General features: G+C 36.8%; 1 protein-coding gene across 1 annotated transcript; it reads right to left on the bottom strand.

Annotated features, from left to right (window-relative positions):
- Positions 1-2,113: 2,113 nt before the first annotated feature.
- LOC108977442 (protein toll-like) lies at positions 2,114-4,606 on the bottom strand. The gene is made up of 2 exons (XM_018947125.1): positions 2,288-4,606; positions 2,114-2,214 (listed from the first exon to the last, which is right to left on the bottom strand). Exon 1 carries the CDS (start codon positions 4,604-4,606, stop codon positions 2,309-2,311), a length of 2,298 nt encoding a protein of 765 aa, XP_018802670.1. The 3' UTR covers positions 2,114-2,214; positions 2,288-2,308.
- Between the last annotated feature and the right edge of the window lie 8,953 nt (positions 4,607-13,559).

The raw sequence follows: 13,559 nt of genomic DNA, 5'->3' as shown, positions 1-13,559 counted from the left end.
TGTGGTTTCAGCAAGATGGTGCAGCTCCTCACATAGCACAACCTGTCATGACAGAATTGCGACGAAAATTTCCCAATAAGCTGATATCCAGAAACTCCACATTCCGTTGGCCACCCCGGTCGCCTGACCTTACTGCACCAGACTTTTTCTTGTGGGATTATTGTAAACAGAAAGTCCACAAAGCAAAACCAACAAAACTCTCCAAGCAGTAATGAACAACTTTTTGGTAAGATGCCGCACATGCATCAACGACCAGGGGGGGGTATTTAAATTCCATTATTTTTAAAACTAATTAAGCTATATTTATAAAAATTGAATGAGCTTTAACATGAATAAAAGAAAAATGAATTCCATACATTGAAAAAAAAGAAAATTATTTGAGTTTCTTAATGTAGCAAAAATCATCAGCCACCCTGTATTAGAGGCACACTCTAATAGTGCCATTTTCAGACATTTCTTATTTACCATTTTTGATATACCCGACCAGGCTTTTCTTGGTTTGAGGCTTTGACATTTGAACGTCAATAAATGGACTAAAATAATATAATATACTTGCTACATGTACAAAAATTATCTGCGTGAGAAGCTAAGTCATGGATGTCTGTCTTTCTATCGGCTTGTAAATATGGGAACTTGTCTTTTACTTTGGAGATATCGAATTGAACGCGCACGATTTTGTACACAAGAAACTGGTTGTTTGAATCGTCAATATCGGACCACTATACATACTACAGTAAGCAGATAATAGCAAGACTTTGTGTATATTTTTATTATTAAAATTCTCAATTTATTCTTCGAAATCTATGACGCTCCTCTCGAAGTAATCACCCTTGGCCCCAATACAATTGTGTCAACGATTTTCCCAATCCTTGAAATAGTTGCTAAAATCAATTTCCGGAATAGCCTGCAAAGCGGTTAGCGATTTAGCCACACGGAGCTACCGATATTGACTGAAAATTTTGCGATATCAGATATAGGGTTATATACATAAATGATTAGGATGACGTGAAAAGTTGAAATATGGTCGACTCCCAGTCTGTCCGTCTGGTTTTCCGTCCATCCGTGCTGTATCTTGAGTAAAACTTGAGATAACACCGCGAAACTTGGTATGTGTTTCTTGTACAAAAAATTTCGAGTTCTAAGATAGGCGTAATCATACCACTACCACGCCCACAAATCGCCATTAACCGAATACACATAAACTTATAACATAACTAAGCACTAAAGTGGGCTACGACGCTGTAATTTGGTGCAGAGGATGGCAATAACAACGGGCACTTGTGGGCATAAATTTTTGAAAAAAAGCTTAAATGCTTCGCCTCACCCTTTAATAAGTTTAATGTTCATATATGTATGTCTCCTAAACCGCTACAACAACCAAATTTGCTAAACACAAATCCTGTAGAAATTTCTATCCACAGTGTGAATATGAATGAATTCGGAGGATAACCCCGTTCACTCCCCTTATAAGGGTACTGTTAAAAACTACTAAAAGCACGATAAGTCAATGTCTGAATACGCCAGCGACATTAAGTTCCACCTTCGAAAGGATATAAGAAAGCTTTATAGGATCTCGAGTGAAATTGGACGATAGGCGCGGCACCGCCCACTTTTTGGTGATACCCCATATCTCAGGACCTGACCAACCGATTTTGACAAAATGGGGCAGGAAATATTTCTATTAATATATATTTTAAATTCCATTTGACTCTTTAACTTTCCAGTACACAAATCAAGAAGCGTTTACTATAAAGGATTGAAACTTTGCACGAACAATGCCTTTACCGTATGCCACCTCATGAACAAAAAATGTTCAAATCCAATCATAACTCTTCACGTTGCTTACTTTGGATTTGGCGGAATTTTAGGTACCCTCATTACTTGTTTAAACTAAATTTTGGTCAGCAATTTCTCTTTGAGACTATTCATAAAATATTATAATGTACTGGAACTCACGCCTTCTTTCCTCTTGAAATATTTAATACATAATTTTTGTGTAGATAGACAGATTTAATTGTGTGCTTTTTAATTAATAATTATACAGGAAAATTGATTAAGTAGTTATTTGAGATATAATAAAATGGGATTGAATAATTTATGTGATCATCGCTGCTTGGTAAGCAGGTTGGCCAGGTTATCTCAATCTATCTCTGATTAGCAAAATTTTAAGCAACTCTTTGTGTCATAGAAGAATCGGAAGATTTCACTAAGTAACTGCAATTAAAGGTAATATATTTACATTTTCATTAAACTTTATATATGTATATGTATTTGCGATAACTTTTACCATCCTGCAACTGTGACAAATTTAAACAATTTCTTCATGCAAATGATTCGTCTCAACTTGTCCCATAACATACATTCTGCCGTTAATTTTTAACATATCGGAACTCCGCTCTCTACCCACTTTATGTGGCATGGCGTAGCGTAATTTGTCCCAAAATCTGACGTCTTGCCAATCCAGGTATGTATTCATATCCAAATATGCCCTTAATTCTCTATCCAATAAGTCGCTTTTCGTGATTTCTCCATATTTAATCATTATTATGCGCGCACGACCCTCGTTTAACGAGCACTGATGCGCTGTGCGAAACTCCATGCGCGCCCAATCCGACTCGATGAAGTGCTGCGAGAGCACAATGATCGTCCGACGCGACTGTTCCACCGATTCGATGATTTGTTCAGGTATATAAGCGCCAGCCAGCCAATTGCGTTCGTGTGTGCATACAAAAAATGGTGGTTCGCACTGTTCGAGTTGCGGCAATAATGTATGGTTGACGAAGTTTGCATCCTGGTGTGCATATGAAATAAACGCATCGAAGGTTTTATGTTTATCCAACTCACATTCGCGAATGCAAAATCTCAATATATTGTGGCTATATAACCAGACTTCCACTTCTAATTTATATTTATAGAAGAGTGCGATAATACAAAGAAATATAATAATGGTTGACGCTACACTAATTACAGTTTTATTCAACTTTTGATAATATTCAACATTAACAGGAGTTGGGCATATTTCTCGCTCATTGTCTATTAGGAGTGTATCGTTCAGCAGAGTAACAGAGTAACAGTGTAACTGGTCGGCATCGGGGATCCGTCTCCGATGTGTACGTATGGTGTACACCAATTGCTGCGTGGAACAGTCGCAAATCCAATGATTATCACTTAGATARAGAAATTGTAGTTTTGTGCTCTCATTGAGGTATGTACGTAAAAATTCATCATTCAAAAATTTTAAGCGATTATTTCGTAGATCCAAAACCGTCAAATTGATTGGCAGTTGACTGAGATTTATGCTCATGATCTTGTTGAACGACGCGTTGAGTTGCGAAACGTTACCATAGCCGAAGGTGGTGTTTARCGGCARTTCAATGAAATTGTTATTGCTAATATCGAGTACCGAACTCTTGAGCCCAACTTGTTCGGGGCGTGGGAGCTGTTCGATATGTTGCGCACCCTTGCAATTGATGTGCAGGAATTGAAATTGTGTGTAACAATTGCATTTTCTGGGGCACATTACTGGTTCCCAAGTACACAGCTCATTACGTTCCAGCTGCGCGAGATCTTTTACTAATTTGGTTGACGTCTGAACACACTKTAAGCCATTGAACAGCGAACGATAGTTTTCACTGTAAATCCAAGCCAATTTACAATCGCACACGATCGGATTACCAGTTAGTTTGATTTTGGACACACAATTAGCAGCCGCACTGGAGAAATTTTGTAAAGCAAAAATATTTTCAATCAAATTGTGCTCTAAGTTTATTTCAAAAGGGCATGTGATGTTCGCAGCTACAAGCCAATCCAAAGTGATTTCACGCAAACGATTGCCACTTAGATTTATTACTGTTGAGTTAATCTTGACACCTTCGTAATTTTTTGGATGCAACTTCGTAATATAATTAAGACTCTCGACTAAAGCCGAACTCGTGTTGACCCGAAAATTTGTCAGTAATCTTGGCGTTTTTTTGAAGGACGTCTCGGTGCTCCAAATAGCTTGCAGTTGGTTCTGGCTTATGTCCAGCCTATGTAGATAATGCAGCGGTTTCAGATTTTCCATAAGATGTGTGGTGTTGTACAGGTGATTGCCAGCAAGTTTCAACTGCCATAACCAAGGAGTATGCTTGAAAAGGTCAGGCTTTAAATATGCCAATAAATTGTGACTCAGATCCAGTATCAAAAGTTGACGCTGATTTGCAAATAGATCTTCATGCAATTCTCGGATTTTATTTCGGCTCAAATTCAAACAATTCAGCTGTCTTAGTGCTGCAAAGATGTTTGCGTCCAACATTTTCATATTATTTCCGGCTAAGTCAAGCTGCCTGAGCGCAGTGAAGTTTGTAAAGAATGTTTGCGTTAAGTTTTGCAGCGATAAGTACTGGTTTCTTAGACCTTGCACTCTAAGCGTAAGCGTTTCCAGTTTATTCGGCCTATAAAGTAATTCAGTGATTGTGCTTATAATATCTTCTTCCCGAATTTCATTTCGATTTGATTTAATAATCAATTCCAGATAAGTCACGTACCATGTTGCACCAACATATACGGTTGTTTCTGGAGCAAGGTCAGTGTTATGAACTAGTGTTAATTTATTCAGCTTATACATATTTATATTTATTTCAAATACCTTGTCATTCATATACATTTCGTGTGTAAAATTCGTGCAATTTATCACTTCGATATAACGGGTTCTAAGTAAAATTGATTGAAATTTCCGTTTGAGTAGGAAATCGATATTAGTTTCTGTGTCTCTAATATTACAATTTACATACAGATATCGAAGTTCTCCAAAATAGCTAATGTAAATAATATTGGGCCCGTCGTCTATTCTACATTTACAAATTTTGCGATAACTATCACAAAAAGTCTCCTCATCCCTATAGCAATCGGAGGGCCAAGTGGAGAATGGTTCAACAGTAGTTTTGATTGACTTCATTTCGGTAGCGTGCGCGAACAGAAATTGGTGTATTATGATCGGCTCACTTAGTATGTAGGCGAGTATTACATACAAATTGCTTATTTTTAGTTCGTTCATATTTATTAATTCGCTGTTATTGTTACTATATTTCCTCCACAATAAATCGGGCTTGCAGACCAACTCACTTACACTTACTGAAATACTAAAATATAAAATCGAATCTGTAAGCCTTAAGAAACTAAAATCCTATTTTAGTTCCTTATCAAGAAAAATATTTGTCAAAACCGCAGACTCTCTTAGCACAACACTCGCCCTTGTGTGATAATTTGTTTGCTGTTCTAGTAATATTAGAAAAACAAACTGTTCCTAAAAGAATTTGCTCTTCTGTAGGTTGACTAATTCTAAAGCACCACCACTGAATGTCGTAAGCAAAGTCATAGCGACGTAGTGTATCAMAATAGCTTGCGATGTTTGTGGTTAAACACTTTTTAAAAAGTTGCGGTGACCGTGTTAAAGCTACATTAACCACAGGTCAAATCGTTAAAAATTAAGATAAGCGCTTAAAGTAAAATGATTTTAACATAATACAGATATTTGAGATTTAAACAAGTATGTTATGAGTTAACTAGCAAACGTTGTTTTGCAATAAATGTTTTTTTGTTTAAGAAAAAATATATTTTTTTTAATCAAAACTTCAGAAGATCATATGGCGCATTTGCGATTTGCTTACTCGATTCCTCGTTTGTGTACTCTTGCAACCAGTTGCTAACGGAAAGTACGTATCACCTTAAACTAAGCGAGATAAATATAGGGTTATATATACACAAATGATCAGAATGAAGAGAAAAGTTGAAATATGGCTGGCTGTCTGTCTATCCGTCCATCCGTTCGTCCATACAAGCTGTGGCTTGAGTAAAAATTGAGTTGCCTCGATGAAACTCGGTATGCGGGTTTCTAAGCCCAAAAAATTTACGAGTTCGTAGATGAGCGTAATCAGACCACTGCCACGCCCACAAATCGCTGTTAACCGAAAACCTATAAAGTGCCATAACTTAGCACTGAATTAAAATATAAAACTGACATTTGACACAGGACATCGCAAGGGCCTGTGGGCAAAAATTTTGCAAAAATTGCTTTTGTTTTTAGCCCTCTAATAAGGTTAATATACTACAGTAGATATCGGTTACATTAGGTTGTCAAATGATTGATTTCGCGTCTATGTACTTGTATAAAGCGTTACAGACTTCATATCTGACAATACTATACGTATTTGAAAGGTCTTGACATAACCTACAAAACGACGCTATGCATGATTAGTTTGGATATTGCGTTCAGTACTTATAAACGTGTAAACATGGAGTTCACTAACGCCGAAATTCGCGCTATTTCCTTCGTTAAAGGCAAATTCGCTGTTTCGGGGGACGACGAATACCGTCAAATCATGGAAAACATCGACCGCCTGCGATATACTGCTGATGCGGAGTGAACTCGACCCATTTTTGAAGCGGATGGTGACTGGTGAGGAAAAATGAATAACATACGATAATATCAAGCGAAAACGGGCGTGGCCGAATACTGGTGAATCGTCCCATACAGTGGTCAAGCCGAGATTGACGGCCAGGAAGGTTTTGCTGTGTGTTTGGTGGGATTGAAAGAAAATCATCCACTATGAGCTGCTCCCATATGTAACCGGCACGTACAAACTTGCATATTGCATTGAAAAGTCGGAGTATAAAATGTGCGATTGCACTCAAACTTAATGCTTCCTTACTTGTTTGAACTGTAGTTTTATTTTTTAAAATACCATGTTTTATCCTCTCGGTAAATTCGTTTTTATCTATTTTTTACAATAACAAAAGTTGCTTCACTCAAGGTAATATAATCGACAAACTAATGATCCCGGAGATTGGAACCATGTGTTTTTACGCAAATGAGGAAGGTTCTATAAGCTCTGGCCTGAAATGATTCTTTTATATATGGTTCAAGCAGCTCACATCTTTCAGTCATAGAATAAATGTCCTCTGAGTAGCCAAAAAACATTCGCTAAAAGACGAGCTAAAGTGTGAAGACGAAACATCCCTTGGACAGGGTTGTGATCTGAGTTTGGGACCCGCCATGTAAAGAACTTTACCAATGAAAAGGAAACTACAGCTTTGGATAAGTGACCCCCCGGTGTTTACGCCAATAAAGAATGATCGGACAGGTGTCAAATTTATGTACGTTCTTTTTGAAGGTTCGGGCTAACTATATATCGTATAGATTTAATTCTGGTAGCGCAATATATGTATCAAGCTTGGCAGCTTTCAAATCATATTTTATAAAAATTTTTTCAACATTTTTTTTTTTTTTTTCATTAACATAATTTTATATTCAATCTTTTTCAAAAATTTTGTTTATAAGTTTTGCAAATATCTTGGAATATACCACGCACTGCAACTAAATAAGTAAAATATAAGGTATATGTGTCACTTTGCTTAGCGACAAGCCACCAACAGCGGTGTCGAAGAGTATACTGAGTGAAGTTAGAAGAAATATAACCTAAAATGGCAGTAACTGGCACCTTTACTATGAGGTATCTAGGTGTACCATTATAGCGCAATCAACTGAGTACATGTTTATGCTGCAGCATTATTTCAAGCTACAATAACAAGAATAAGAGAATAAGAACAGCAGGAATAAAGAGGTGCGTCAGCGAAGAACAATAACAATTGTTGTCGCAACCGCCGTGAAAAAGGCAGCAAAAGCATTTCAGCAGCAACAGCAGTCGTTTGACCCAGTTTTTGGCGTCGACAAAAGGACCTCTTTCAGGCGCGCTCAACTATGTGCCAAGCATATGTACTTTCGCCCGCAGAGGATCAACAACAACAACAACAACAACAACACTAACAGCAAATACTGCCGGTAAAAGTAAGAACAGCGGCAAGCTTTTAAAGCAAATATGCGCCGAAGACATTAAGCCAGGTGGCTGGTTGAAGGTGATTGCGTTGTGCGAAGGACTTCGAGAGCGCTGCATTTGTCGCGGAAAGAGAATACGTGTGCTATTCGTGAGTGCTGTATACCATATGTTTGTGTATGTATTATTAAGTAGGTGTGTGCTTGTGCATAGACAGCTGCGTTTGCTACTTTCATATATGCATTTAGGTAAGTTTCTATGGCCATTATGGCAACTAATGTGGCATGTGGCACATACTTATAAGCGTGTGTATACATGCATATATGCCTGTTACTTGTACATATTTATATCTGCACATTGTTAAAGAATTTACGGTTACGTTGCTGCATTCTATGTATGCAAAATAATAATAACAAATGCCATTATAACCGACTATGTCTAACCAAATGAGCAACAACAAGCCACAAAACAAACCGCACGTACACAAATACAATAACAACTAAGCAGACACATACATTTGTGTATGTATGCATGTGTATAGTTAATTTAATGCATAACTGCATTTGAAAAATTTGCGTATGTGGGCTACTAAGGCAAAACGCTTTAATAAAAGCTTGCCACAAAACGTAAACCACCGGCATATGTTTGTACAGATAGATACGTATAAGCATTAAACACCAGCAATAAAGGATTAAGAGGTTACATGGTTTTACTCGAAATGTTTGTAACAAATTCACTATAAAAAAACAAATTCTGAAGTTTTCAAAATTGTATTTTTGACAGACATTTTTACAAAAAAAAATTTAATTTCAGTGAAAACTTGGCAAAATTTTTATAATCAAAAAAAAAAAAAATTGTTCTTCCAAGGCTTTAAGAATTATATCTCAACGATCTGTGTAAAATTTTATGAAGATCGTTTGAGTAGTTCTCAAGAAATCTTGCCAACGGACTTCAAAAACACAATTTCAAAGACGGCGCACTTAGCCTAGCTACCCTCGAGCGCACAACTTCTCAAAGCTGCATCCGCGAAACTATTACACTATCAACTTGAAAATTTAGGACAATATTCTATATTGTAGAATTCAAAAAGACAAAAAAAGTTGGATTTTTGGAAACCCGTAAACCCAAGTAACCCCATAAAGACCAAATTTTAAATATTACAGAACACATTTCTGGTTTTTAAAAAAAATCTATATTTTACAAGCATTTACCAGCATTGCTAATAATCCTCCAATTGGCGACATTGCGCTTTTTGAACGGCCTCAACGTCTACAAAACGCTTTCCTTTCATGGGCAAATGCATTTTTCCGAAAAGGAGAAGACGCACGGTCCCATATCAGGTGAATACGGGGAGCAGTTGATGGTTAAAATGTGATTTTTGGTCAAATAATCGTCCTTCGAATGTTGGATTCCGAGCAATTTTTGGTCGTCAGTCAATTTGTGCGGAACAAATCGTACACACACCATTCGTATGCCCAAATGTTCGGTCAAAATGCGATAAATCGATATTTTGAAGATGGCCAATTCCATTTCCATGAAATTCAATGATGATTTCGGCTGATTTTTGATGAATTCCCGCACAGTTTCATTGGAATTTCCGGTAATCAGGGATTTTGATTGGTCCACATGTTGATCGTCGTTTATGTCCTCACGACCACTTTGAAAACGTTGATACCACTTGTGCACTCTGCTACAGGATAGGCAATCATCGCCATAAACTTGTTTCATCAACTGAAATGTTACGGTAAAAGTTTTACCAGTTTTAAAACAAAATTTAATGTTTTGGCTCTTTGTTCGAAGCTCATTTTCGCACCGATAACACAAACATACTGACACTTAAAACGCAATATCTCCACTATCAATCAATGAAATGCCATGAAATTCTCACTTGATAATCGATAAAGGTAGCAGTCGACATATATGTAGATGGATTCATCCTGTTGACTTTGGAACGCACCTTGTATATAGGAGTTTAACTTTTAAGTTCTATCTCTAAACCTTTTTCTGATCTTATTTTCCTACTGGGTCTTCAACTATGAAAGTGAATGCCATCTCACACACACATATACAAACATATGAGCTTAGTAACAACTGTTTTTCATTTAAAGCCATTTAGTTGTTGTAGTTTTGCAGTTGTTATTGTTTCACCTCTTTCACAAATATATAGTTATTTTGCATATGAAATTATGAGACGAGAAATGAGGTTATGTTTACTAGCGCTAAATAAAACAATATGGAATACATTTCTGCATATTATGCTATACCAGTTTCTCATCATACATACTTTCACGTATACTTTTGCTTATTTCAGTGCAAAAATATTGATAAGAGCTGACGTTAGTGCGAGAGACTTAAAAACGAAAACCCGGTATATGTTTAATTATGAAAATTAACAGAAAATCAATTACTCAAGTGTGTTATTTTGACCACAGAGATTGACTATTTTAATTTTTTAGGTTACGGCACATGTAAAATAGCTTGAGTACCGCATTATTTAATTTTCTCCAAACCATATTTAAAATACTTGAAAATACATGTTTAATCTTTACTTTTTCTTGTTCTTCAAGGAATTGTTATATAGTTTTTTAGTAAAATTTTGTATATTTTGGCATTTTCAATTAGAGAATTACTGAAATTTAAGCTATCTTGTTGAGTTACTGCTTTTTCTAATCCAAGTAGAGGCACTATTTTCAATGGCCTTTAGAAAATATAGCAACAGCAGCTGAGAGTGTTCACGAAGACCGTGGATAGTAGGACTGACGTATGCAACGACTTGGCGCATTTAACATCCAGTTGTTTTTTCTACATATCTATTTACGACATAATTATGACTCTTTGTCATAATTTCAGATTAATGGAATAATGAATAAATTACGATCATCTACGAACTCGTCTTTACTTTATTGCCAGGAACATGTGTACAACGTTTCATCAAGATATTTTAATTTCATCGCAGTATTTTTCCCGAGCTAAAGAAGCTAAGAAAAACAAGTGTTTAATATATATATTATAAGAGTCTGAAGCTGCATCTCAGAACAATATTCCTATTGAATTAATAAATGCTACTCAATGTCAGCAAGAATTGAACGAATTGCGGGAGGATGGAATCATGTGTCAATTATCCTCTGGTGAGAAGGCGAAACATCGCCTACATAGATTTTTGCCCTGGGTTTGGGACCCGCCACGTAAAAAAATGCTACCAATGAAAAAGTACCAACAGCCTCGGAAGAGAAACTCCCCATTTAATGACGGCCATGGCAAACGAAATATCAGCTATAATCGGTGTCTACGTCAATTAAGAAGAAGATCATTTTGCGTAAAAAATTAATAGGATTTTAAAAAGCTAGAACTATAAATTGTACACAACTTTCTTGACAAGTTTTATGAAAGATTGTTCGTTTAACCTTCCGTCCATGTTGACCGTTTCCGGTAATTGGCATATTATATTGGTTTGAAGGAATTGCTCTTCATAAAATATTCAATTAAAGTGAAAACGCTGTGTTCATAAAATGTGTCAAGTTATGGGAGATGTCCGGCTATGAGAACTGTCTCTAATAGGGAAATTCAATGTATATAACCCTATATCAATCTCGATTAGTTCTAGGTGATACAAACAACCGTTAAGTAAACAAACTATTATACTCGGTACCAACATGTTTCAAGATTATTAAAATACACTTATTTAAAGGTTCCAATAGGAACAAGTTGTCCGCAATCGGTAGAAGTTGATCTTGTCAACATCTCGTTCCAACAAAACAAGCCACCCAGCACCTGAAACAAACGAATTATTGCGAGAAAATTGTGACATTTAAAGGCCTCCAAAAGGTTGTGACTTAACACATTAGATTACTTCTTTCGGCGTTATTTAAAGTCAAAGGTTCTATCAATAAATCAGACTCTCTACAAGCTTCATAAGTCAATATTGAATATTGAAAAGCTACTTGAAAATTTGGTTCATCTACCTCATCCCTGCAAAGGAAGTCGTGGAGGACATTTGAATGAACTTATATTATGAACTTAATTGTATCGACTGTACTTCAATGTGATTAAAAAACATTTGAATTTCCTTAACAATTAGTGTTTTTTTATTGTTGGATGTAGCATCAAAGGCCGGAGTACGGCACTGTAATCCACTAAACCTAACCCACTCCCATTTTCCGCGTAGCCACCGGATTCAGTATTACTTCAAGAGAAAGTCTTTAAGTCTCATCTATCATACGGACTGACTGATGCCTAATATTATATAAATAATACTGTATATACTGTATATGGCTCAGTTTTGTCAATAATTAGAACCGACGCTTCGCTGAAAGTTTTCCATTTACCAGAGCTGACACATGTGTGCTGTAAAATTTTACACCGAAAAACTACCGACAAGTGATCTTGTTAACTTTTCCTTACATTCCAAAAATAGGGGCATTGAAGAAATATTTGAGCACGTATTTTTTGTTGGACTTCTATACACTCAAACACGTCGGACAGTACAAACTAAACGTTGACGTTTGCCACCTATGCTGCCAGATTGTGATGCTTTAGGTTCTTGCATCTTTTTTTACGCTTACTCACACGGTTCTGATAGCTCGATGTCAATGTGCGGCATTGTAGCTAAAACTTCAGACTTCAAACCACTGTTGTTTTTACGTTTTTGGGTTAACTAATTCTTAACACCCCGTCGTACAACAAGTTCCATTGTAGAGAGCATAAGGCTCCTTTACCCGAACTATTTATAAAAAAAAAAAATTACGAATACTTTGCATAATTTCTCCCACAATAGTATCTTAAACTCACACCTTGCCTCACAGGCTTTAAACTTGTTGTCTAACTTTGGTATTTTTGGCGAAAAGGAATTTTCTTCCATAATTTAATTTTTGTCATCACCGTCGTCAAGTTTTCTTTCTGTGAATGCAACAAATGTGCGCAAAATTCTGCGCTCGCTTCCCACCGCTCTGCTTCCTTTTTGCGTTTTGGTTTCTTTTTCTCCATTCGCTTGGAGAGTCTGCCGCAACATCTCTGCCTTTCATTCGTTGCTTTTCTTTGGCCTTCGCATTTTCCGCGCGCGCACACGACTTACAATCAAAGATTTATGTGCCACACAATTAATCAGCGTGTGTGCAACATGCGAACTCGTGTACGGCAGTGCTGCTAACAACACCAAATGCAACAACAACAATAAATGCAACAGCAGCAAGCATGAGAGTCATGTCACTGGGTTTGTCGTGAATTGCTGCAACGGCGTCTCCCAGTTTGCGATGTTGATATTAAGTTGATTCTTGTTGCTGTTGTTGTCAACAGTACTAGTCGCACTGTAATGTTGCTGCAACGTAATTAGAATGCAACGCTGCAAGAAGTCAGCCAGTCAGCCTGCCTTGCCACAGTTATTGCGCCGCTACGCCATACATGTGCCACAACGCTACACACACACATATAGACAAGCGTTCAAGCTCAAGCCATTTGTATTCATATGCGTTGCATACGCAATGCACCGTTTGCTTTGTTTTTTTTTTTTATTTTGCTTAGAGCATTTTTCATAAAATATCTGGCGTTAAATTTTCCAGCATTTAATTAAAAACATGTCACTTAATGGCTCTTTCATGTTTGTTGCGCGTTGCAAGGTACTATTATTGTTGTTGTTGTTGCATGTAAATGCGTATGTACGTACAACACTTATAATCTTGTCTTCATACAAAAATAGCTAGGCTACTGCCAGCAGGCAGCTCGTAGGTGCGCGGCCCGCAGGCGACAACTCAT

The sequence above is a fragment of the Bactrocera latifrons genome, unplaced genomic scaffold, assembly GCF_001853355.1.
Source record: "Bactrocera latifrons isolate USDA-ARS-PBARC rearing strain unplaced genomic scaffold, ASM185335v1 scaffold_9, whole genome shotgun sequence".
NCBI lineage: Eukaryota > Metazoa > Arthropoda > Insecta > Diptera > Tephritidae > Bactrocera > Bactrocera latifrons.
The sequence above is the reverse complement of the archived record's forward strand: the minus strand, read 5'-3'. Positions and strand labels throughout refer to the sequence as shown.